This window comes from Eretmochelys imbricata, chromosome 3 (assembly GCF_965152235.1).
Source record: "Eretmochelys imbricata isolate rEreImb1 chromosome 3, rEreImb1.hap1, whole genome shotgun sequence".
Taxonomy (NCBI): Eukaryota; Metazoa; Chordata; order Testudines; family Cheloniidae; genus Eretmochelys; species Eretmochelys imbricata.
Window position 1 is genome coordinate 182371291 of NC_135574.1, and position 23476 is coordinate 182394766.

The following is a 23476-nucleotide window of genomic DNA, read 5'->3' on the forward strand; positions in this document are numbered from 1 at the left end:
ATGAAGGGAAAGCAGTGGATGTATTGTATCTTGACTTTAGCAAAGCTTTTGACACAGTCTCCCACAGTATTCTTGTCAGCAAGTTAAAGAAGTATGGGCTGGATGAATGCACCATAAGGTGGGTAGAAAGTTGGCTAGATTGTCGGGCTCAACGGGTAGTGATCAATGGCTCCATGTCTAGTTGGCAGCCGGTGTCAAGTGGAGTGCCCCAGGGGTCGGTCCTGGGGCCGGTTTTGTTCAATATCTTCATAAATGATCTGGAGGATGGTGTGGATTGCACTCTCAGCAAATTTGCGGATGATACTAAACTGGGAGGAGTGGTAGATACACTGGAGGGCAGGGATAGGATACAGAGGGACCTAGACAAATTGGAGGATTGGGCCAAAAGAAATCTGATGAGGTTCAATAAGGATAAGTGCAGGGTCCTGCACTTAGGACGGAAGAACCCAATGCACAGCTACAGACTAGGGACCGAATGGCTAGGCAGCAGTTCTGCGGAAAAGGACCTAGGGGTGACAGTGGACGAGAAGCTGGATATGAGCTTGTTGCCATTGTTGCCAAGAAGGCCAATGGCATTTTGAGATGTATAAGTAGGGGCATAGCGAGCAGATCGAGGGACGTGATCGTCCCCCTCTATTCGACATTGGTGAGGCCTCATCTGGAGTACTGTGTCCAGTTTTGGGCCCCACACTACAAGAAGGATATGGATAAATTGGAGAGAGTCCAGCGAAGGGCAACAAAAATGATTAGGGGTCTGGAACACATGAGTTATGAGGAGAGGCTGAGGGAACTGGGATTGTTTAGTCTGCAGAAAAGAAGAATGAGGGGGGATTTGATAGCTGCTTTCAACTACCTGAGAGGTAGTTCCAGAGAGGATGGTTCTAGACTATTCTCAGTGGTGGAAGAGGACAGGACAAGGAGTAATGGTCTCAAGTTGCAGTGGGGGAGGTTCAGGTTGGATATTAGGAAAAACTTTTTCACTGGGAGGGTGGTGAAACACTGGAATGCGTTGCCTAGGGAGGTGGTGGAATCTCCTTCCTTAGACGTTTTTAAGGTCAGGCTTGACAAAGCCCTGGCTGGGATGATTTAATTGGGTATGGGTCCTGCTTTTGAGCAGGGGGTTGGACTAGATGACCTCCTGAGGTCCCTTCCAACCCTGATATTCTATGATTCTATGATCTCTCAGAGGGGGAGAGAGGGCACAGATGGGGAGTTACTGCTGGTCCCAGCAGCACTAATGTGCCAGCAGATTTTCATGAGAAGTTTGCCTGTTAGAGGAGATTGCTAAAAAGTCTGATGGCTCCTGGGAGTCCCCTTTTTTATTCCCCAGCTATTTCTCCATGCCAAAGCCTCTGAACCCCAATCTTGCAGCACTGGGTCAGTGAGTCCTTCACAGTTTCTGGAGGCAAGTGAATGCTTTCAGTGAAGCTCCTGCTCTTCCCCTTCCACCTCTTTGGAGTCTTTCCTGTTGCATTTTGCTCCTCTCTGCAGTAATGAGCAGCAGTTAGCCCAAGGTTTGAACAGCACGTTGCAAATGCAAAGTTTGTATGGCTTTAATGCTAACAGTCAGAAAGATTCTGATCTCACTTACTCTGGTATAAATCTGGAGGATCACCTTTGACTTCATTGCAGCTACTTTGGTTTTTCATCAGTATTAGTGAAAGCAGAACCTAGCCCAGCACATTTAATCCAATTTATCCCAACAACAGTGGCTGGGATTTTATAATAGCTTTCTGTTAATCCTAAAGATCACCATTTATTTATTTAACTAATTTTATATCACCCAGTAATTCTACTGATGCTTCAAAACAAGCATAGTTTTTTTGTAATCAGTGTTTTAAAATGTGTCTCTTTGTTGCAGACGACTGAATAAAAATGGAATTCGGGAAATTCAGAATCATGCATTTAATGGAACCTACTTGGATGAGCTGTAACTATTCTTATTATTTGGTATTCAGCACAACAATTACTGGGAAATAGTAACTGTAGCAGAGTTATTTATCCCTGATTGTCTTGTTATGTTTTACAGAAATCTTAGTGATAATCACAATCTAGAAAAATTACCTAATGAGGTTTTTCAAGGAGCCAATGGCCCAGTTGTTCTGTAAGTAACAGCCAGATGTTCTTTTCCTCATTATTAACTCTCTATTAGAGATGGGCTCTAGACACAAAATTAAAATTTGGTGGCAGATCTGAATTTCAAATACCCAAAAATTCAAGAGTGTTCAGGTTTGGAGGTTTGTTTCTAGATGTAAAATGTGGATCTGGAGCCAGGTTCAGATTTTATAGATATGGATCAGGTTCAGATTTCATACTCCCGCACAACGTTTAGGAGAGTTTGAATCCATGTTTATCTCCACTTTTTATTAACCTCTGTTAGAAAGTGGCTATAATGCAATTTATGCAAAATGAGACACTGCTTATTTTCCTTTGTTGTTTTGATCCAATCCAAAATGGGGAGATCCTCAGCTGTTGGACATTGTCCTACTCCATTAACTTCAATGGAGTTAGGACAACTTGAACCAGCTGAAAATCTACCCTTACATCTTTGGAGTCTAGGTCTAAAGCTGAAAATTGTACCCTGCACCTTGCACAATTTCACTAGTCTCTTCTCTGCACATGTTATTTAGGAGAAAGTAAGCTGTGCAGAAAGGTTCCATAGCTGTAGAATTCTCACAGATCTCTGTCCGTTCTTTTTAATGCATTTAACAATGCACTTTTAAATTTTCTACAACTTCAAAGCTGTCATCAAGTGCCCTGCAGCAGTACTCACTGTTATCAACTCTTTGTGTGCCCCCTAAAATACTGTGCTCAACTGCTTTTACTTCTTATTGTAACACTTTATATTATTAATTGTCGTATACATGGCTGACACTGGGAAGCAGAGGGCAGCTGGTAACTTTATCTCAGGCCCAGGTTTAGTACAGCTCTGAGACTTATTTGCAAGTGTGAGCCATTGCTCATGCTTCTATTCACAATTTCATGTGAGCAGCAACAGAAAGTGCATGATTCCTTTTTCAGCACCAGCCCATCTATGTATCTGTCTCTCTTCCCTCAGGGCTCACATCCAGCATGCCTCAGGCTGGCAGGAGAGAGGCGTGGGTTACTCAAGTGAGAAAGCCGGGGGGAGGCTGTAATTGTGGGTGGCAATGCCCATGGGTGTTGCCAAGCTCCTTTTGCCCTCCCCTAGCCCATATTAGCAACAGCTGCCTTTAGAATTGTGGGAAGGAAATTTTATTATTTCAGTGGCAGAAAAGATGTTAGAGTGGCTAGAAAATATAAAAATGAGAGAGAAAAATAGAACATTTAACTTCAAAATCAGATAAGAACTCTTCTGTAGTGCTTATATCTGTGCTTGCCATACCCTCCCTCCATGCTGGGATGCTCAATAAAGACCTAGTATAAAGCACTACCTTAGAAGTTCCTCCATATTTTTTCCTCCCACTTTCAACACTGGATAGCTACCAGCCCGTATACATGCCTTTAACTTTTGGATAAATTTCTTATTGAAGCATCTTTTTAGCACCAACACAATTGCTGTTTCTTTTGGGAGGGGGGAACTTAGTTTCCTGTAGTGAAAAACTAATGCATTACCTTTTCAAGTTGAAGCCAATACAATTATATTCTGATGGTTTAGTGAATTGATTTGGCTGTAGTTCAGATTCATTTGATAGTTCAAATTCAGACACTGAATTATTTGTACAGGAATTATTCTGTTCTATTAGTAGTGCATCCACAGTTATATGGATGGTATATTGCCTTTTTATCCTGACTGAGATCATGAAAGAAAGGTCTTCCAGTCATCTGTCACCATAGTGTACACCAGAAATATGTTTTCACTTATGGAAGTGATTGACCTGTAATAACATCTGTCAAGGTTCCTTCCCCACTCTGAACTGTAGGGTACAGATGTGGGGACCTGCATGAAAACCTCCTATGCTTACTTTTACCAGCTTAGGTTAAAACTTCCCCAAGGTACAAACTATTTTACCCTTTGCCCTTGGACTTCCACTGCCACCCACCAAACTTTATCTGGGTTTCTGAGAAACCGTTGTTTGGAAACGTCTTTCCCCCCAAAATCCTCCCAACCCTTGCACCCCACTTCCTGGGGAAGGTTTGGCAAAAATCCTCACTAATTTGCATAGGTGACCACAGACCCAAACCCTTGGATCTTAGAACAATGAAAAAGCATTTGGTTTCCTTACAAGAAGACTTTTAATAGAAGTAAAAAAAGAATCACCTCTGTAAAATCAGGATGATCAATACCTTACAGGATAATTAGATTCAAAACATAGAGAATCCCTCCAGGCAAAACCTTAAGTTACGAAAAAGACATACAGACAGGAATATTCATTCTATTCAGCACAGCTATTTTCTGAGCCATTTAAAGAAATCATAATCTAACACATACCTAGCTAGATTACTTACTAAATTCTAAGACTCCATTCCTGTTCTGTCCCCGGCAAAAGCATCACACAGACAGACCCAGACCCTTTGTTTTTCTCCCTCCTCCCAGCTTTTGAAAGTATCTTGTCTCCTCATTGGTCATTTTGGTCAGGTGCCAGCGAGGTTACCTTTAGCTTCTTAACCGTTTACAGGTGAGAGGATATTTCCTCTGGCCAGGAGGGATTTTAAAGGGGTTTACCCTTCCCTTTATATTTATGACAACATCTATGCTGGGAAAAACAGAATTGCTCATATCAAATTTGTGGTGCAGACTGCAAGATTTTATTAGATGGTACATCTTGTTTTTTTGTCTCTTGTCTGAAACAGTATCTAGTTGGCAATTAGCATCTCCTTGTATCTTACATCTTAAAATATTGAAATAATGTAAAAGGTTCAGAGAGTCATAGATGTTAAGATCAGAAGGGATCATTGTGATAATCTAATCTGAGCTCCTGTATAGCACAGGCCATAAAATTTCACCCAGCAATTCCAGCATCAAGCCCATAACGTCTGGTTGCAATAGAGCATATCTTTAAAAAAGACATCCAATCTTGATTTAAAGACTTCAAATGATAGAGAATCCCTCACATCCTTAAGTAAGTTCCAATGGATAATCATCCTTACTGTTAAAAATGTGCATTTTATTTCCAGCTGAATGTTTCTAGCATCAACATTCAGCCATTTCATGGCATTAGCAGTGAAGCTTCCTTTGTTGCTACCAGGTCGATGAGTCACAGGAGGCTCTTGAGGGGTATCCCAATCCCTATCTCTCTGTGAGCCATAGATTCCTTCTCCCCCTCAGGTGGAGGAAGGACTTGAACTGGGGATTTCCCACATCCTGACTGAGTACCCTAACCTTTGGGTTAAATATCATCAGGGAGGTCCTGCTCGACCCCAGTTGTTTTGATTTGGATCCCACACTCAATATAGGAGGCCAAACACCTCTCTTCCACAGTTTGTGCACTGTGAAGCAGAGAGAGTTCAGGTGGTAGAGATGCAATCCTATCTCCCTGGGGGATGGGGGGATTAGCACATACCACTCTGACCGTCATCTCCCATTGGCTGTCTTAGGTGGCTTGCTGCCTACCATTCTGGCTTCATTGATCTCATTCCAAGGCATCCATCCCATTCATCATATAGGAGCTTGGGTGGCTATCACAGACTTTGTTGATTGCAGCGTATCAGTAGAGTGATTTTCTATGTGCCTAAAAGTTAGGCTCTGCTACACTCAGCATCAAGTCGCTTCATCACTGTCATTCTACATTTCCAGCCATAGGTGCAATCTGGACACAGAAATTGCTACCACCAAAAACCATGTTTGCTCATGCAACTCGGGTAATTGCTTAAGCAAATGTAGTTAGGGGTACAGTTACCAAATCGCTGTTTGTGAGCTCAGATGCAAACTTTTCTGGGTGTGATTCTTTTCCAGGTGTATTTGTTTTGCCCTTCACAGAAAAGTTGACTCTAAATGTGAATGTCATTCACACCAATTGTAGGAAACTTATTATTGACATTTGATCTCCCCAACAGTTGCTGGCCACTAGATGTGCAATTTATATCAAATGAAATATTGCCATGATATAGGAAAGTTATCAATGAAATAGAGACTGAATGTTTTGAGGATGGAGAAAAGCTATGCTTCCAAATTAGGTCAGCTCATCCACTTCATTAGGGCAAGTTCTTTTCTTTGATAACACAAGACAGAGAACAGAGCAATGTGGGGCACATACCTGGCACTGCAGGAAGCACTGGACAACATGTTGCTCAGTTCATTTTACTGCTGTTGTTAAAGGAAGCAGCATGCTCCCCTGCTTTCCCATGTTGATGGACACAGCATATACAGTAGGCAGGTGGCCCAGCCAGGCATGCCCCCTCATTAGCAGACAGTGCCCCATATGAGATGTGTTATGCCAGCTATAACTCTTTAGAACACTGGGGAGAAATCCTGCACTGCTCTTTGACAGCAGGTGAAGGACCACAGATCTCCTTCCTGTATCTGTGCAGCACAAGGAAGGATTTTGTGTTTGCATCACAGAATATTTTCCCTCTCATTGCCTGTCTAGTTCTTTTCATAATAACTTCATAATTACAGCCTCCATCACTACCTTTGATAGTCCATTTCACAAAGTAACTGCCTTCCACATAAATGCATTTATTTGCATCTTCTGTAATGCTCGCTCTCTTCTTAGCTTCAGTCTCTTCTCTCTCTCCTTTTCGAACCTGTTACCCTCTGGAAATGTTTTGTTGTTTTCACTCCTAGAAATTTGAAGTCTGTCCCTCTTTAATCTCATTTTTAATAAACACAAAACTTAATTTTCCCAACCTTTCCACACAGCTGTTACCCCCCATGAACCTCTATCATCCTATCTGTTGCCTTCTGCATTTTGTTCCAGTTCCTCACTTTCCTTCCCATAATAAGGTGTCCAGGATTGTCCATAATAATAATTCAGGTGTGATTTCATCAGCCCTTTGTATAGTGCCATAATAATCTTCCTCACTGATTGGTGCATTTTAGTATTTTCTAAACCCTGCCTCCCAAAGAGCTAATGGTTTTCAGTTGTTATGTACCAGATCCTTTACTGCTACTACAGATTGTAGATTATTTGTCTTCTATTTTTAATGAATCTATAATACTGAACAGTAGTCTTCAATGAACATCAGCTCGGGTCTCCCACTTTAAACCCAGTCTCTCTTTTTTTCTTTGGTATTGACCCACTCAATCATTTTTTCATCATCTACAAGCAGGCACACTTCTGTATTTGTTTCCTCCTCCTTTTCGTTGATGTATAGTTTCAAAAAGATTGGACTTAATGTCCATTACTGATCTTCCCTTCTTAGCATTTTCCTTCCACCTATTTGTATCCATGTGCTGGTATATTTCAACTTTGGTTACTAAAGCAATTTTTTTATCCAGTCTAGGATTTCACCATCAATAGCTGCTTTCTAATGTTATAAGCAGTTTCTTTCCTTCTTTTTTATGCACTGCTGTGTTGCAAGCCTTCTTGAAGCCTAGCTATGTGGTCTTTTGTTTCATACTTGCTGATTCTTATTATCACCATCTCAAGGAAATTAATCCTGTTTGTTAAGCATGCATTCCCCCTTCAAAGACCAAGCCATGACTGTCTTTGATGACTGTACCTGTCCAAATCTTCTCTTATTTTGTTCCACATCAGTGATTTCTAGAATCTTTCCAAGGCAGACATCAGATATACGAAATGAGAAAGTACAATGTCATCCTCTGATCCTGTTTTCAATGTGGCTGTCCAGACAGCTTCTTTGCGATCACTAGTCTCTTATAATGTGCAGGAGCCAAAACTGTCTCTAAATTGAGGGGCGGGAGAGTGTTGTTAATTTACCTTTTTGCTGAGATTATTATATGTCTTTAAGGGATATTTCAAAGACAAGAATCAGTTTCCTGCCCGCCTATGGATTAGAAAATATTAAGAAGCTAAGAGCACGATCTACCTACAATTTAAAAAAACTGCCTGCCTTAGAGAAGTTTGTTGCACTGATTGAGGCTAACCTCACGTATCCTAGCCATTGCTGTGCATTCACAAATTGGAAAAGACAAATGTGAGTAATTTCATTTTTCTTTGCATTTCTGACTTTTGATGGTGAATCAAATAATTAAACTTAATCCATGGAAAAGAGATTAAAGCTAGGTATGGAGTGTTCCCTCAAAGATTTATAATACATATACATTTATGTATACATACATTTGTATATTCTGAGAGCAAAGTACATATTAGGAGCCAGATAATCTGCTGGTGTAAATGGTCATACCTCCATTAACATTAGTTAGTTGCAGTGCATTCAGTAAGGCCCAATGGGCTTTGCTGGGGTGGGCCCTTCAGGAGCCACAATGAAGCCCTTGCAGGTGAAACAACTTTCTAACCTGTTGTGAGAGGCAGTCAGAGAGACAACAGGGTGAAATTCTGAACCCATTGAAGTCCGTAGGAGTTTTGGCTTTGACTTCAGCAGGATGGTCATAAGGAGTGATGGAAATAATGGACCCAAGGTAGTACACAAATGCACATATTGATCATGCACTAACATAAATGTTGTAGGGATACTGTATTTATCCACAGATTTAAATGCCCCTGATATGTACGCATTGATACACATGTTTAAATCCCTGATCCTTAAATGGGATCTGCTACCTGTACCCTGAGGAATTCCAGTGAAGTCAGGTATGGGGGTGATCTTTTCAGGCTCTTAAATCGGTTTGTCTTGTTGCTTCTGGCTTGCCATCAGCAGGATGCATTGAGGCTTCACGGGGTCTCATCAAGTATTTTCATGTCATCAGGTATTCTTAAAGTTCTGCACATTAATTAGTTTAATCAACCCATAAATCCCCTCAGTTTATATAATTGATAAAGCTGTAGGTGGTGTTCAGGATCCATGCAAACACTTGATATTGATGCAAGCTTTTCTTTTGATGGACATCCTTAAAAAGATAGGAGTTGCCATGTCAGAACAATCCACGTTCTAGTTGTCCAGAATTCTATGTTTAGACATGGCCTGTATGTAGGGCTTGACAGAAAATTAAAGCAAAATAAAAATGACAAAGCCCTTAGACTACTACACTAATTTAAATTTTATACTTAATATTAATACTAATTTTATCAGGCAGTGAAAAACATTTGGCCTCCCTTGTGCTGGTAGATAATAAATATCACCTTCAGACACTACAGTGCTATCTGTCTTAAGAATGTGAATTTAATGGTTAAGGCTATAATAATAAGGGGAAAATCTGGCAGAAATCATTATTCATTACCCAGAGTGACTCCAGAATACTGGACTCTTTGGTAGGAAAGTTTATCAGATGGTGATATTTTCACCTACATCTCCAGTTACCAGGCTTCTGTGGTTAATAAACAACAATGGGTCTGATCCTGCCACCTTGAAGCTAATGGGAGCTTTGCCATTGATTTCAGTGGAAATAGGAATAGACTCAATTTCTTTACTTGGTGATTAATGAGTTCTAAGTTTTTCTTTCCCGCAAAAGAAGGATTTAGTCAGGTTTCATGATCAGCTACAATATCCAGTTATTTGGTGTTTGTAATACAGCAGCTAGAGATGCCCATGTCTGTGTTGTGTTGTGGTGTTTCCAGCATGAACTGTCCCTCATGACGGAGGAAATACCTTTGTAGCTAAAAATGAGGCAGTGCTACAAAAGCAAAAGAGAGCAGAACTGCATTAAAATTCTTCTCACTGACCTCTCAAAGTTCAGTTAATTTTCCCACTAGAAAAAGTGTTTCCTTGTTAAGATATATTTCCTTGTCTTAAGAAACGCACATATTTGCTCAACATCATCATAGAACTTGTCTCTCTCACACAGAAGGTAATTTGTGGTTTAGTGTGGCTCCAGAGAAAATGGCTATGTCTAGACTACAAAATTATGTCAACCTAACTTAGGCCGGCATACAGCCACAGGCGTTTACATGGCACTGTTGTAGCTGGCGTCGCAAAGATATTTACATGCCAGATGTGCTAAAGATTCATATGTCCCGTCATGCTTCAAACACCATTCCAGAGGACATGTATCCATGCTGATGATGGATTCTGCTCAATAATGATTCAAAGCAGTGCAGACCAACGCATCTTCATTTTCATTGTCCGAGTCAGATGCCACCAGCAGAAGTTTGATTTTCTTTTTTGGTGGTTCAGGTTCTATAGTTTCCGCATCGGAGTGTTGGTTTTATAAAACTTCCGAAAGCACGCTCCACACCTCGTCCCTCTCAGATTTTGGAAGGCACTTCGGATTCTTAAACTTTATGTCAAGTGCAGCATCTGTCTGTAGAAATCACATATTGGTACCTCTTGCGTTTTGTCACATCTGCAGTGAAAGTGTTCTTAAAATGATAACATGTGCTAGATCATCATCCAAGACTGCTATAACATGAAATATATGGCAGAATGTGGGTAAAACAGAGCAGGAGACATATAATTCTGCTCCAAGGTGTTCAGTCACAAATTTAATTAACACATTTTTTTAACAAACGTCATCAGCATGGAAGCATGTCCTCTGGAATGGTGGCTGAAGCATAGAATCATAGAAGATTAGGGTTGGAAGAGACCTCAGGAGGTCATCTAGTCTAACCCCCTGCTGGACCAACACCAACAAAATCATGAAGGAGCATATGAATGTTTTGCATATCTAGCACGTAAATACCTTACAATGCTGGCTACAAAAGTGCCATGCGAACGCCTGTTCTCACTTTCAGGTGACATTGTAAATAAGAAGTGGGTAGTGTTGTCTCCTGTAAATGTAAACAAACTTGTTTGTATTAGCTATTGGCTGAACAAGAAGTAGGACTGAGTGAACTTGTAGGCTCTAAAGTTTTACATTGTTTTGTTTTTGAGTGCAGTTATGTAACAACAAAAAATCTACATTGTAAATTGCACTTTCACGACAAAGAGATGGCACTACAGTACTTGGATGAGCTTAATTGAAAAATGCTGTTTCTTTGGTTTATCATTTTACAGAGCAAATCAAAAATAATAATATAAAGTAAGCAGTGTACACTTTGTAGTCTGTGTTGTAATTGAAATCAATATATTTGAAAATATAGAAAAACATCCAAAATATTTAATACATTTCAATTGGTATTCTATTGTTTAACAGTGTGATTAATCACACGATTAATCACAATTAATTTTTTAATCATAATTACATTTTTGACTTAATCGCATGAGTTAACTGTTATTAATCAACAGCCCTATAACAAACATACATGCACAAACTTCCAACTTCATTATCTCAAGCATACACACTCATACATCCTATTGGTTCCTTATACTATGGTCATCATAATTACTTCTCTGCAGTCTTCTTTCCCTCTCATCTGTCTATGGTTCTTTTGCTCTGTCATGGCTACTTCTGAACTATTATTGCTGCCACAGCTCTTCCCTTCTTCAGTGATCTCAGCTCATTTCTGATCTTCCTTCTTCCTCTCCTGCTTCTGTGCCTGCTCTTATCTTGACTGACTCAAGCCTGTCAGCTCTCTGCCTTATATACAGGTTTTGGTCTATTCTGATCGGTTGTTTCCTCAATCTTTATGATTAGCAAACCCATCCATCAATCATCTTTAAGCCTTCCCTGATTGGTCTGTTCTTATGAACCAATCACAACCGCTGAACTCATCTGTCAATCAAAGCCAGACCTGATTGAAAACCTGCACCATGCTTGACTGACCACTCCCTTCAGGTTTTGGAGTGACCTTTACCTCACCTCAGTCCACACTCTGCCTACCAACATACCAGTCCTTGGCAGAACTGTTTAAAACTACCAGCTCACTGTCCTTGGCTGTGTGCCAACATTGACCGCACCCTTAAAATTACCAGACTTATAAAATATAAACCATCAACTTATTTCTTTAATATATACTTACAGTAACTCCTTGCTTAACATTGTAGTTATGTTCCTGAAAAATGCTACTTTAAGCGAAACAATGATAAGCGAATCCAGTTTCCCTATAAGAATTAATGTAAATGCGGGGGGGGGGGGTTAGGTTCCAGGGAAATTTTTTAAGCTTGGTTGAGGTGGTGGAGTCAGAGGGTGGGATATTTCCCAGGGAATGCCTTACTGCTAAATGAACTAGCATTCTGCTGAGCCCTCAAGAGTTAACATGTTGTGATTGTAGCATCACACTCTACAAGGCAGCACCAATGGAGGGAGGAGAAACAGCATGGCAGAGAGAGACAGAGACACACACTGTGTGTGTGTGTGTGAGAGAGAGAGAGACATTGTGTGTGTGTGAGAGAGAGAGAGAGAGAGAAAGGAGAGACAGAGACACACACCGTGTGTGTGAGAGAGACACACATTGCCCCTTTAAGTACACTGACCGAACTCTAAGTACATTGCCTTTTTAAGTAGATCAGCAAGTTGAGACAGCAGCTACTGCCAGCAAGCTCCCTCCATACTGAGCCCTGTTGTGTCCCTCCCCCCTCCCCCTCTCCTCTGTGGAGATGAGGTGCAGGAGTGGGGTGCAGGAGTGGGAGGGAGGGGGACACCCTGACATTAGCACCCCTCTTCCCTCCTGCCCTCTGCACAGCAAGGAGGAGGCGCATGGGATCAGTTCTAAGGCAGAGGGCAGGAGCAGCACATGGCAGTATGGGGAGAGTCAGCTGAACTGCCTGGCAGTTGATAGCCTGCTTGGTGGTTGCTGCACAGGAAACTTAGGGGAGCTGATAGGGAGACTGCTGCTCCATCCTGGTTCCAAGCCCCCACCAGCTAGCTCCAACGGGCTGCTCTTTCTGCAAGCAGTGGACAAAGCAGGCAGCTGCCAAACAGCATTATAAGGGAGCATTGCACAACTTTAAACAACCATGTTCTTGAACTGATCAGCAACGTAAGAATGAAATGTTAACCCGGACAATGTTAAGTGAGGAGTTACTGTACTTGTTGAAACATGCATCTTACTGTTATGGTCTACTGCTGCCACCCTATTTCTTACCAATTTAATAAATTTTATTTTGATTTTTCCCCTTTTCAGTTAATGACAGCAAAGCAGTATTTTTTTCAGTGCTGTGCTTGGAGACAAAATACAGCAGCTCAAACCCTTTTGTATCACCTCAGGAAGGTGGTGTTATTAAGGCCTTGTCTTCACTACACAGTTTTTGTCGACAAAAGTTAGCTTTCATCAACAAAACAGTAGAGGTGTACAGACTACAATGCTCCTCCCACTGATTTAACTCTCCTGCTACACCAACAAAATAAAACCACCTCAAAGAGAGACATAGAGCTTTTTGTGACAAAGCTTGATCAATGCAGTGTCAGTGTAAACAGTGCACTTGCTTATGTAACTGTAATTAGCCTCCAGGAACCATGCCCATCATGACTACTCTGGTCAGCAGTTTGAAATCGCTGCCCTGAAAGTACGTAGCCATTTGCCCCTCCCCCATTTAAAGGTCTGGGAACTTTAAAAATTCCTCTTCCTGTTTACTCAGCATGCGCAGTTCACACAGCATCTTCCCAGCTAACTGTGCCAGCTTTTCTTCAGTGGATGAGCTCCCACCTGAAGTACATCAGGAGCTGTAGGATCTGCTGGGTCTGTGGGGAGAGGAGGCTTTGCAGTCACAGCTTCACTCGAGCTGTAGGAAATTTCATACCTACAGACTCATTGCTAGTGGGATACAAGAGAAGGGGCATGAAAGGGACATGCAGCAGTATTGTGCTAAGATCAAGGAGCTGAGGCAGGCATACCAGAAGGCAAGGGAGGCTAACCATTGCTCTGGTGCAGTGCCGAAAACATGGTGCTTCTACAAGGAACTGCATGCCATCTTCGGTGGTGACCCCATCTTGACCGTCAAGAGCCCTGTGGACACTTCGGGGGGGACTAGAGGTAGCGGCCAATGGAGTCAACCCCAAGGACAAAGAGGTAGATGAGGAAATCGAAATCGAGTTGGAGGAGGATGTGGAACACATGACAGGGTCGTCCAGTGGAATGGTACATCAGGACCTCTTTTTGACTCTGGAGGGGTCTAGCCAGTCCCAGCAGTCCAGCTCTAGCATGCATGAAGCAGGGGATGCGAGCTCTGGTAAGCATGCATTTTGCTTTGATACTGCACTGTGAGAAGAGATTGAGCTCCCATGTACTTCGTTATATGGTAGAGGAGGGATAAGGAACAGAAATTAACAAATGAGCCTATGCAGCTATGCAGTGGGGGCTGGTGGAAAAGTTTGTCTTGGGAATCCTCCATAGTGATCTCTAGGAAACTTTCCTTTAGGTATTCTGCAATCCTCTGCCAAAGGTCCATTGGCAGAGTTGCCTTGTTTATTCCCTGTAGGAAACTTTGCCATGGCAACCAGCAAATATTTCTGCAGGGACCAAAGCAGCACACAGACGAGCAGTATACTGACCTGGTCTGAAGCCGCACACATGCAGGAGATGCACCTTTGCATTCTGGGTTCCCTCAAGAGGGAGATATTGGTTTGATTACCCTAAGTGGCACCTGGAAAGGGGTGCCAACATTCAGAATACTCTCCCTAGGCATATGTAGTGTCCCTCTTCACAAACAACCCTTTGTCCCTTCTTGCCCATTCACCCTTCCCAACTCTCCCCCACCATCAAACTCACCATATTTCAGACTCTCACCAAGCTGTGTGCTAGCAAAGGGACAATGAGAAAGAAGTGTATGTAACTTTTGTGATTCACAGCTGTGAGCGAATTCACAATACTGTCTCTGTTCATTGTGTCTTTGGCTTCTGGAGTTGTCTCCTTGAGGGCCCAGTCCTCCACACTGGTGGAGTGCCTCCACCAGATAAGGCGGTGAACCAGGAGGAGTAAGGAGGAGATGTTTTGCAAATTGCTGCAGTCAACAAATGCAGCAGATAGTGAAACAAGAACTTGGAGAGACACAATCAATGAAAGACTCAGGCTGGATAACCTGGAAAGGAGGGCCAGACAGAGGTGCTCAAGTCCCTCATTACGCTGCAAACTTATCACACCTGTGCACAACTCCCCCTGCACCCAGTGCAGAACTCTGTTCCATGCCCTCCTCAAACTCCCCCACCACATTCCTCACATGGTCCCTGTCCCTTGCAGTACTCTGTGCACTCCACCCCTAGGGACTGGTTTCATAATGAAAGCAGGAGTTACCAGCAGCTGTGAGAACAATAACCGAGAGACTTTGCCTCATTACCATGTCCCCTGTTTGACAAAATGTTTGTGTATTGTCCTGCTATTAAACTTTAGTCTTTGAAATAAAATGAGTCTTTATTTGTGTTATACATGTTAGTTGGTTCTGACATTCAAACATAGTGACTACAGGCAGGAATATTTGCTCAGTACAATTAATGCTCAGGAAGCAAGCACAACAGGGGTCATTCAAGGGAGCAAGCAAACATTGCCTGGCTGAATGCATCAAATAAAGACACATTACTGGGAATAATTGTCAAAATGCTCCTTCAAAGCCTTCCTAATTCTAATAGTGTCCCACTGTGCCCCTCTAATTGCCATGGTATCTGGCTGCTCAAAATCAGCAGCCAGCTGATCTATCTCAGCGCTTCATTCCTGGGGAAACTTTTCCCTCTTTGCTTCGCCAATGTTATGCAGAACACAGCAGGCTGCTGTGACTATCCGAATATTTTCCTCATTGAGGTCTAACATGCGAAAAAAGGCAGGGCTAGTGACCTTTTAATTTGCCAAAGGCACATTCAATGATCATTCAGCACCGGCTGAGCCTGTTGTTGAAGCACTCCTTGCTGCTATCTAGGTTCCCGATTTAAGGCTTCATGAGCCATGGGAGGAAGGCATATGCAGGGTCTCCAAGGAGCACCATGGGCATTTCCACATCCCCAATTTGAATGTTCTGGTCTGGAAATAAAGTCCCAGCGTGCAGCTTTCTATACAGTCCAGTGTTCCTAAAGATGCACACATGCACGTTCCCTGACCACCCTGCACTGAAGTCAGTGAAACAGCCCCAGTGATCCACCAGTGCCTGCAAGACCCTTCTGGTTGGTGTACTCCATTGCAAGATGGTTTGGGGCCAAAATTGGATATGCGTTCCATCTGTCACCCAGCTGCAGTTTAGGAATCCCATTGCTTCAAAGCCATCATTTATTTCCTGCATATTACCCAGAGTCACAGTCCTTCATAGCTGGAGGTGATTAATGGCCCTGCACACTTGCATCACCATTTCCCCCACAATGCACTTTCCAACTCCAAACTGATTTGTGGCTGACACCAAAGTTGCCAGCTTCCACACAGCAATCACCACTCATTTTTCCACAGTGAAAGCAGCTCTCATTCTGGTGTCCTTGCACTGTGGTGCTGGGACAAACTCTGCATGCAGTTCCAGGATGGTTCATTTGCACATCCAAAAGTTCTACAGCCACTGCTCATCATCCCATACATGCATCAAGGTGTGATACCACCACTCAGTGCTTGTTTCCCAAGCCCAATACTGACGTCCACCATGTGCAGGTGCTCTCTGAATGCCAGCAGCAATCTTGAATTATTTCTTTCAACGGCACACAGCAGGGAAGGCACCACTGATTCACTTTTTGATTCAGAACTCACGAAATATTGCTGGACCAGTCACTTTGTGTTCATCACACTCATCACAAGAGTGGTCAGCAATTCAGAATCCTCATTTTCAGTCAGAGATGGCGGGTGCACAGTTTACATGGGCTGTTAAAAACAGTGTGAAACAAAGTTGTAAACCCATGGAATGATGGGACAGAAAGAACTGCACCATGGGACGGTGAGGATGTCCCGATAATGCACCACGATCCATTCCCACAGCTCCCAGCAGCAGAGGGTGGTGAATTGCAAAGTGAAATTGCTACCGACAATAGAACGCTTTCTCTGTCGATGCAAGAGCAGCAGCGACGCAGACGCAAGGAGCATTTTGTGGGCATGCACAACCGATGTAATTAAAGTGGCTTATGATCGTCAATGTAACTTATGTTGACTTAACTCCATAGTGTAGACACAGCATAAATCAGCACAAAGAGGCACTTACATCGGCAGAAGCCAAATTTAAATAAAGAGACTTCCACAGGTAGGTCGATGCAAGGCAGCTTACAGCAACCTAACCCTGCAGTGTAGACCAGGCCTATATCTAAGGTATGTGGCTAGTGGCATTTGCTTCTTTCTAGCCTCTATTCCCTCTTTCAAAAGCAAGACTCTTATCATTTAAAAAAAATGGAGCACATTAATTTTCAAAACTTTATCCAGATTGTTTATTTTTAATTAAGCTACTGAGAAGTCAAGAAAAGCTTATCTGGAGCAAGTCATTCAAGCAGAGGCATCATGGAGAAGGGATTCTATTGAAGTCCCATCCTTATATTGAAATAACTGGGTGACTTAAGAACTAGCCTGGGCTATAGAGATTTAAAACAGAAAAGTTTTAATTCAGGAGAATAGTGATATACTTTGAATCTGAACCTCAAAGTAATTTGCATGCAAATTAGCTTAGATATTGGGTATAGGATGGGGTGGGCAAACTACTGCCTGGGGACCACATCCGGCCCTGCAGACGTATTAATCCAACCCTCAAGCTCTCGCTGGGAATCGGGATCTGGGGCTTGCCCCGCTCTGGTGCTCCAGCTGGTGAGCAGGGTCAGGGGCTTGCCCTGCTCCACACAGCTCCTGGAAGCAGCGGCATGTCCCCCCTCCAGCTCCTACACATAGGGACAGCCAGGGGGCTCTGCATGCTGCCCCCCCAAGCACTGCCCCCCAAGCTCCCATTGGCTGGGAACAGCAGCCAATGGAAGCTGCAGGGGCTGCACCTGTGGATGGGGCAGCGCGCAGAGCTTTCTGCTGTGCCTTTGCGTAGGAGCTAGAGGAGGGACATGCTGCTGCTTCTGGGAGCTGCTTGACGTAAGTGCCACCCAGAGCCTGAACCCCGGACCCCTCCCACGCCCCAACCCCAAAGCCCTCACCCCACCCCAGAGCCCACACCTCTACTCAGAGCTCTCACCCTCTCCCGCACCCCAACCCCCAATTTTGTGATCATTTGTGGCCCGCCGTACAATTTCCATACCCAGATTTGGCCCTTGGGCCAAAAAGTTTGCCCACCCCGGTATAGGATGTAGCAAATACACCTGCTTCCATGTCAAAGCATTTCTGTGTCTGACACAAGCTCTGTGTGTACTCAGGACTGTTCAGTTGTTTTGAAGAGTCCTTAATGACATGTTCAACCCCACTGTGATGATTGTGATCAAGGACTACTCTTGATAAGTGGAAGGGAGATTATTCATCATCATGATGAGAGTACTGGTGTCACTTGACTTCATCATACATTATCCAAAGACTATTATTTCTCCTTCAAGATTAGAGCTAGGATGTAATTTGTCAGGGAGAATAAACATTATCTACCTGATAACCTGGATTATCCATTTTTAAGGATGTTTGAGCCTTATAGTTATCATACGAAAACCCTCAAAGGATGTTCAGGGTCAGATCCTCAGCCGCATCTGGCTGCTCCACTGATTCAAAACTACCCTAACAGCACTTAAGCAACACTCTGAGGAATCTGCTCTACTGGAGAATCTTTAGGTGGTGAAAGCTGCCACAGTGGCTCCTACACTATCCTCTCTCCCAGCAAAGCACCCCGACATCTCAGTGATCCCTGACTCCATGGGGCCATGGGCAACTAATGTAAGTTACAGGAGCCCTGTGGCTTTTCTAACTTGTGTAGGGGATCAAAAATGGACCAGGCTTAGTATCCAGGACTTGTAAAGATGAATTAAAGATAAGTCACCTTTGTCCTTCCCACCCAAGCTCCCTGGTCTTGCACAACACATGGCTCAGTTGGCCCATAAGCTCAGGCCCTAAGATCTATTTTTTGAGAGCTTATGGCTAAAAATTATGGTCTATAGAATCATCGTACTAAAAAGTCTGCTGTTGATCTAATAAAAGATACACTACATTTTAAACTAACTTGTATAAAGGTTTGCTTTGCAGGTTGTGTTGGAGGCCCTCCTTCATCTGTGATTCAAAAAAAATAATTTCCTCCTATCTATGTGTCCCTGAAGCTGACAATTCTCAACAGGAACTTCAGCCATCGTTCTGATTCTTTTGATGTAAAGATTAGCTTCTTTCTAAAAGAATCATGATGATATGACTTTCTTCTTACATTTGAAATTGTTTTTTAGAGGACGTCTACACTACAAAATTGTTGACCTAACTTACAGCCATCACAGTTATTAAAAAACTTGTGTGTGTGCACGCTTTGTGACAGTGGTATGTATCCCCAGCAGGAGCACTTGTATTGATTGTATTGTCAGTGTGGGGCATTGTGGGATGGCTCCTGAAGACCAATAACAGTCAACGTAAGAAACACAGTATCTACACTCAGACTGTGTAGCCCTAATTGACTATAAATCTACACCACTGAGGAAGGTGGTGTTACTAAATGGACATAGAGAGGCACTTACATTGGCAGGAGCCAAATTTAAGTGAAGACATTTGCGTAGCTAGGTCAATTGCAAGGCAACTTATGTTGACCTAACCCTGTAGTTTAGACCAGGCCTCACGCTGTCACTTTTCAGTAAGCTGAATTACTTAGAGTTAGTGTCTTGTATGGAATCTAGATTTGGCCCATTTATTCTACTGAGTCTATTTCTGAGCTCAAGGCCCAGCTATCCTCTTTGTTTGCCTTGCAATATCGTTGGCTTTCTTTTCTTCATTTGTGCTCTGTGGTTTTGAACAGTTCATATTCTGTGTATTATAGTGTTGCTAAACACAGATATATTTTCTCTGCTTCTAGGGGGAGTATTTACTAAGTTGTTTCTTCCCATTTATTTGGGCAGTTTCATTTGGTGGATTGAGTACAAGGCTGGAAAAAGGAATTTCTGAGTTCTAATCCTAGTTCTGATGCTAGCTTTTGTACCTTGAGCAAGTTACTTAATCTGACTGTGCCTCAATTCAAATTCCTTTAAGGAAATCAGTGCCTTCTAAGAGAAACTTACTCTTGCTCTTCATTGTACAAGAACAGGTAGCTATGAATGGTACTGTGCAAAGGAAAATTACTGATTTGTAATTATAGTTAAGTTTTCAAGACATTGTTGACTTTATAAACTATTTCCACTATGGACATGCCCCTGAATACTTTAGGAAGAGCAACTTCAGAGAACAATTCAAATCCCTTTCCTTTAAAAAAAGCAGAGTTTTAATTACCATGAAAGATAACTAAAATGATCAGTTACTCTATGGCACTGGGGTGATGAAAAATTACAGAAAATAATTCCAGACACTGGGTAATTTTTTTTCGAAAATGCCAAAGTGACTTAAGTTCCTAAGTCCCACTGGAACCCTTAGGCCCTCCCTAAGTCACTTTTGAAAATTATACTTAATTGCCACAGTCAATAGGTACTTTGAACTTTTTACTCTCAGTCTTTACCATGAAATACTGTAATTGTCTGTGATTTCAATCTTACAGAGTGACTGGCAGTTTTATTTGATCTTTTTTCATGCTAAATAAGTTTTTGCTTTTAGGGGGAAAAATTAAATTGGGATATGCAGAGCTAACATGTACCCCCTCTTTCACACTGAAAACTAGAATGGATCCCTTGCAATATATAATAATAACAAAAAAAGGATTTTTCAGGACAGAATGTTTAAATCTGGATTCAAATACTTGGTTGATGAAACCCTCCTCAAAGGCCAGCATGAAATCATATAATTTGAATGTTGTTTGCACAGCGTTCTTCAAATTTTGCCCATCCTGTTGTGAAAGGAACCATAAGATAAAATTGTGTATTTGTGTGTTGAGACAGACTGAGAGGAAAACAAATAACTGAGCCCTCACTCTTAAATTTTTCCATACTGTTTCTTAAGCATATTCAACAGAGTATTAATGTTGAATTAATCTGGAGTGGATTCAGAATATATTTTGAGACAAAGAAAGCAGATTGATGAATTGTATAAATAAAGGAAGACTTGCTTTAGAAGAGTAGAACAGTAACATGTACTTTTTTGGGGATATCTAGGACCCTGATTCAGCAATATGTTTAACCACATAAGTACTCTTACTGGGTGCTAGAACAAGTTTTGTATTCAGCTGTATTAAGAAAATACAAGCAAAATGATTTACTAGCAGACATGCAAATCTGCTATCTATAAGCAGAGGGAGTAATTTACCTGTAATTAATTGTGCTGGTCAAGTCTGCATAAATTGAGGAAAAGATGGTAGTGAATGTAAGGTGCTTATCTGGAGCATCTTGTCTCATTTGTCTACTTTTGGCACCCTCTTTTGGACCATTATACACCCTCCCTACCCCTTGGCTTCCCTGGTTTGTTTCTTGAGATGCACACCAAATTCTGGGAAGAGAATATATATTTCAGTCCCTTTGCATAAAAAGAGATTATTGGAAAATTTCAATGAAAAACTAAAACAAACATTCTCTCTTTTTTTTTTTTTGCATTATCCCTCTCTCCCCCATTTTTCAACCAGCTGTATGTTTTGCAATGATATTTTGTCATTGTTTATGTGGTTTCACCCCAAGCTATACTTTAGCACCTATAGGCCCTGCCTCTGCAAATCCTTTTCTTTACACATGCTTAACTTTATGCATGACAAGTAATCCCACTAAAACTAATGGGATTAATCATCTCTGTAAAGTTAAGCATGTGCATAAGATTTGCAGGACTGGGGCCTCAAATCTTGACTTGGGGTAAATAATCAGTTAAGAGGGGCAGAACTGTTAATGGGAACTGCATGATATCTCTTATTTCTTCTATTTCTTCTGCTGTATTTTTTAGGCACTAACTAAATTCTGTTCTTCCATTCCAGTTCTGCGTTGCATCCAATATGTAATAAATCTGATGTCATGCAAGATGCTGATGAGCAGCCTGTGGACAGGATGCACAGAAGATCTGCAGCTGAGGACTACATTTCCAATGACTACATAGCTTTTGACTCACTAGAAAATGAATTTGACTTTGACTACGGCTTATGTAATGAAGTAGTCCATGTGGCTTGCTCTCCTAAGCCTGATGCCTTCAATCCTTGTGAAGATATCATGGGATACAATATTCTCAGAGTCCTGATATGGTTTATCAACATTCTAGCTATCACCGGGAACATCGTTGTGCTGATTATTTTAATAAGCAGTCAGTATAAACTCACTGTCCCTCGGTTTCTAATGTGCAATCTTGCATTTGCAGACCTATGTATAGGCATCTATCTGTTGTTGATTGCATCTGTTGATATACAGACCAAAAGCCAATATTACAACTATGCCATAGACTGGCAGACTGGTGCGGGATGCAGTGCTGCAGGGTTTTTCACTGTGTTTGCAAGCGAACTTTCAGTTTACACACTGACTGTGATCACTCTGGAAAGATGGCATACAATCACCTATGCCATGCAACTGGACCGCAAGGTTCGATTTAGGCATGCCATGGTTATTATGATTTTTGGTTGGATGTTTGCCTTCACTGTGGCCGTTCTTCCCATATTTGGAGTCAGCAGCTACATGAAAGTCAGCATTTGCTTGCCCATGGATATAGAAACGCCCCTTTCCCAGGCTTATATCATATTCCTTTTAGTACTGAATGTTCTTGCATTTATGATCATCTGTGCCTGTTACATCTGCATCTACTTCACAGTGAGAAACCCTAATGTAATCTCTTCAAACAGTGACACCAAAATTGCCAAGCGCATGGCAATACTGATCTTCACCGATTTTCTGTGCATGGCACCAATATCTTTTTTTGCAATATCGGCATCACTCAAGCTTCCTCTCATCACTGTGTCCAAATCCAAGATCCTCCTAGTTTTGTTCTATCCTATCAATTCATGTGCCAATCCTTTCTTGTATGCGATTTTCACAAAGACCTTCCGCAGGGATTTCTTCATTTTACTGAGCAAGTTTGGTTGCTGCGAAATGCAAGCCCAAATTTACAGAACAGAGACTTCCTCATCTGTCCATAATTCGCATATGAGAAATGGCCATTGTACTCCAGCTTCTAAAACCAGTGATGGAACTATTTATTCATTAGTTCCTCTGAATCACTTGAACTGAAATATTCGTGTGGATTTACGCATATGGCAGCATGATTGTTTTTAACTGTGAATTTGTAAAATGATTTTAACATAACATGTAAAGTTATATTTTAAATGGAAAAACATTTTGATTTTCTGCTGTATATTTTATTTTTATGAACAGCCAGCAAAAGTGACATATCATCTTCAGTTCTTGAAGGAAACCAACAAAACTTCAGTTAACACTGTCTTTGAAGAATTTCTCAAGAATTACATAAACTCTGGAGAATGTCTTTTCTCCCCACACTTTTCTAAAGTTGTGCTAGGCTATGTAATGCATTGTGTTTGAGAAGTCAGTGTTGACAATCAATGGCTGAAAGAAAAAAATACAGAATTAAAATGTTTTTCTGAGAAACATACTAGAGGTCTTGTTAAGGGTACAATAACTTGACATACTATACATTCAGCTGACAAGAGCTAAAGTGCAAGATTATTTCACTTACCCCCGCACAATGGTATCAGAAGAGGAGATTTTGGTCCACATTGTTTTTGTTTCCATCATCAAAGCAGTAGGCTAAAAGGCACCTTC

General features: G+C 41.8%; 1 protein-coding gene across 1 annotated transcript in view; it reads left to right on the forward strand.

The window, feature by feature from the left end:
• LOC144262287 (follicle-stimulating hormone receptor) overlaps positions 1-22927 on the forward strand; it is a 160894-nt gene extending 137967 nt beyond the window's left edge. Inside the window, exons 7-10 of the mRNA XM_077812013.1 lie at positions 1862-1930; positions 2030-2104; positions 7834-8019; positions 21694-22927. Of these exons, the coding sequence (XP_077668139.1) occupies positions 1862-1930; positions 2030-2104; positions 7834-8019; positions 21694-22927 (1564 nt within the window). The remainder of the gene's footprint in view (positions 1-1861; positions 1931-2029; positions 2105-7833; positions 8020-21693) is intronic.
• Positions 22928-23476: the final 549 nt, after the last annotated feature.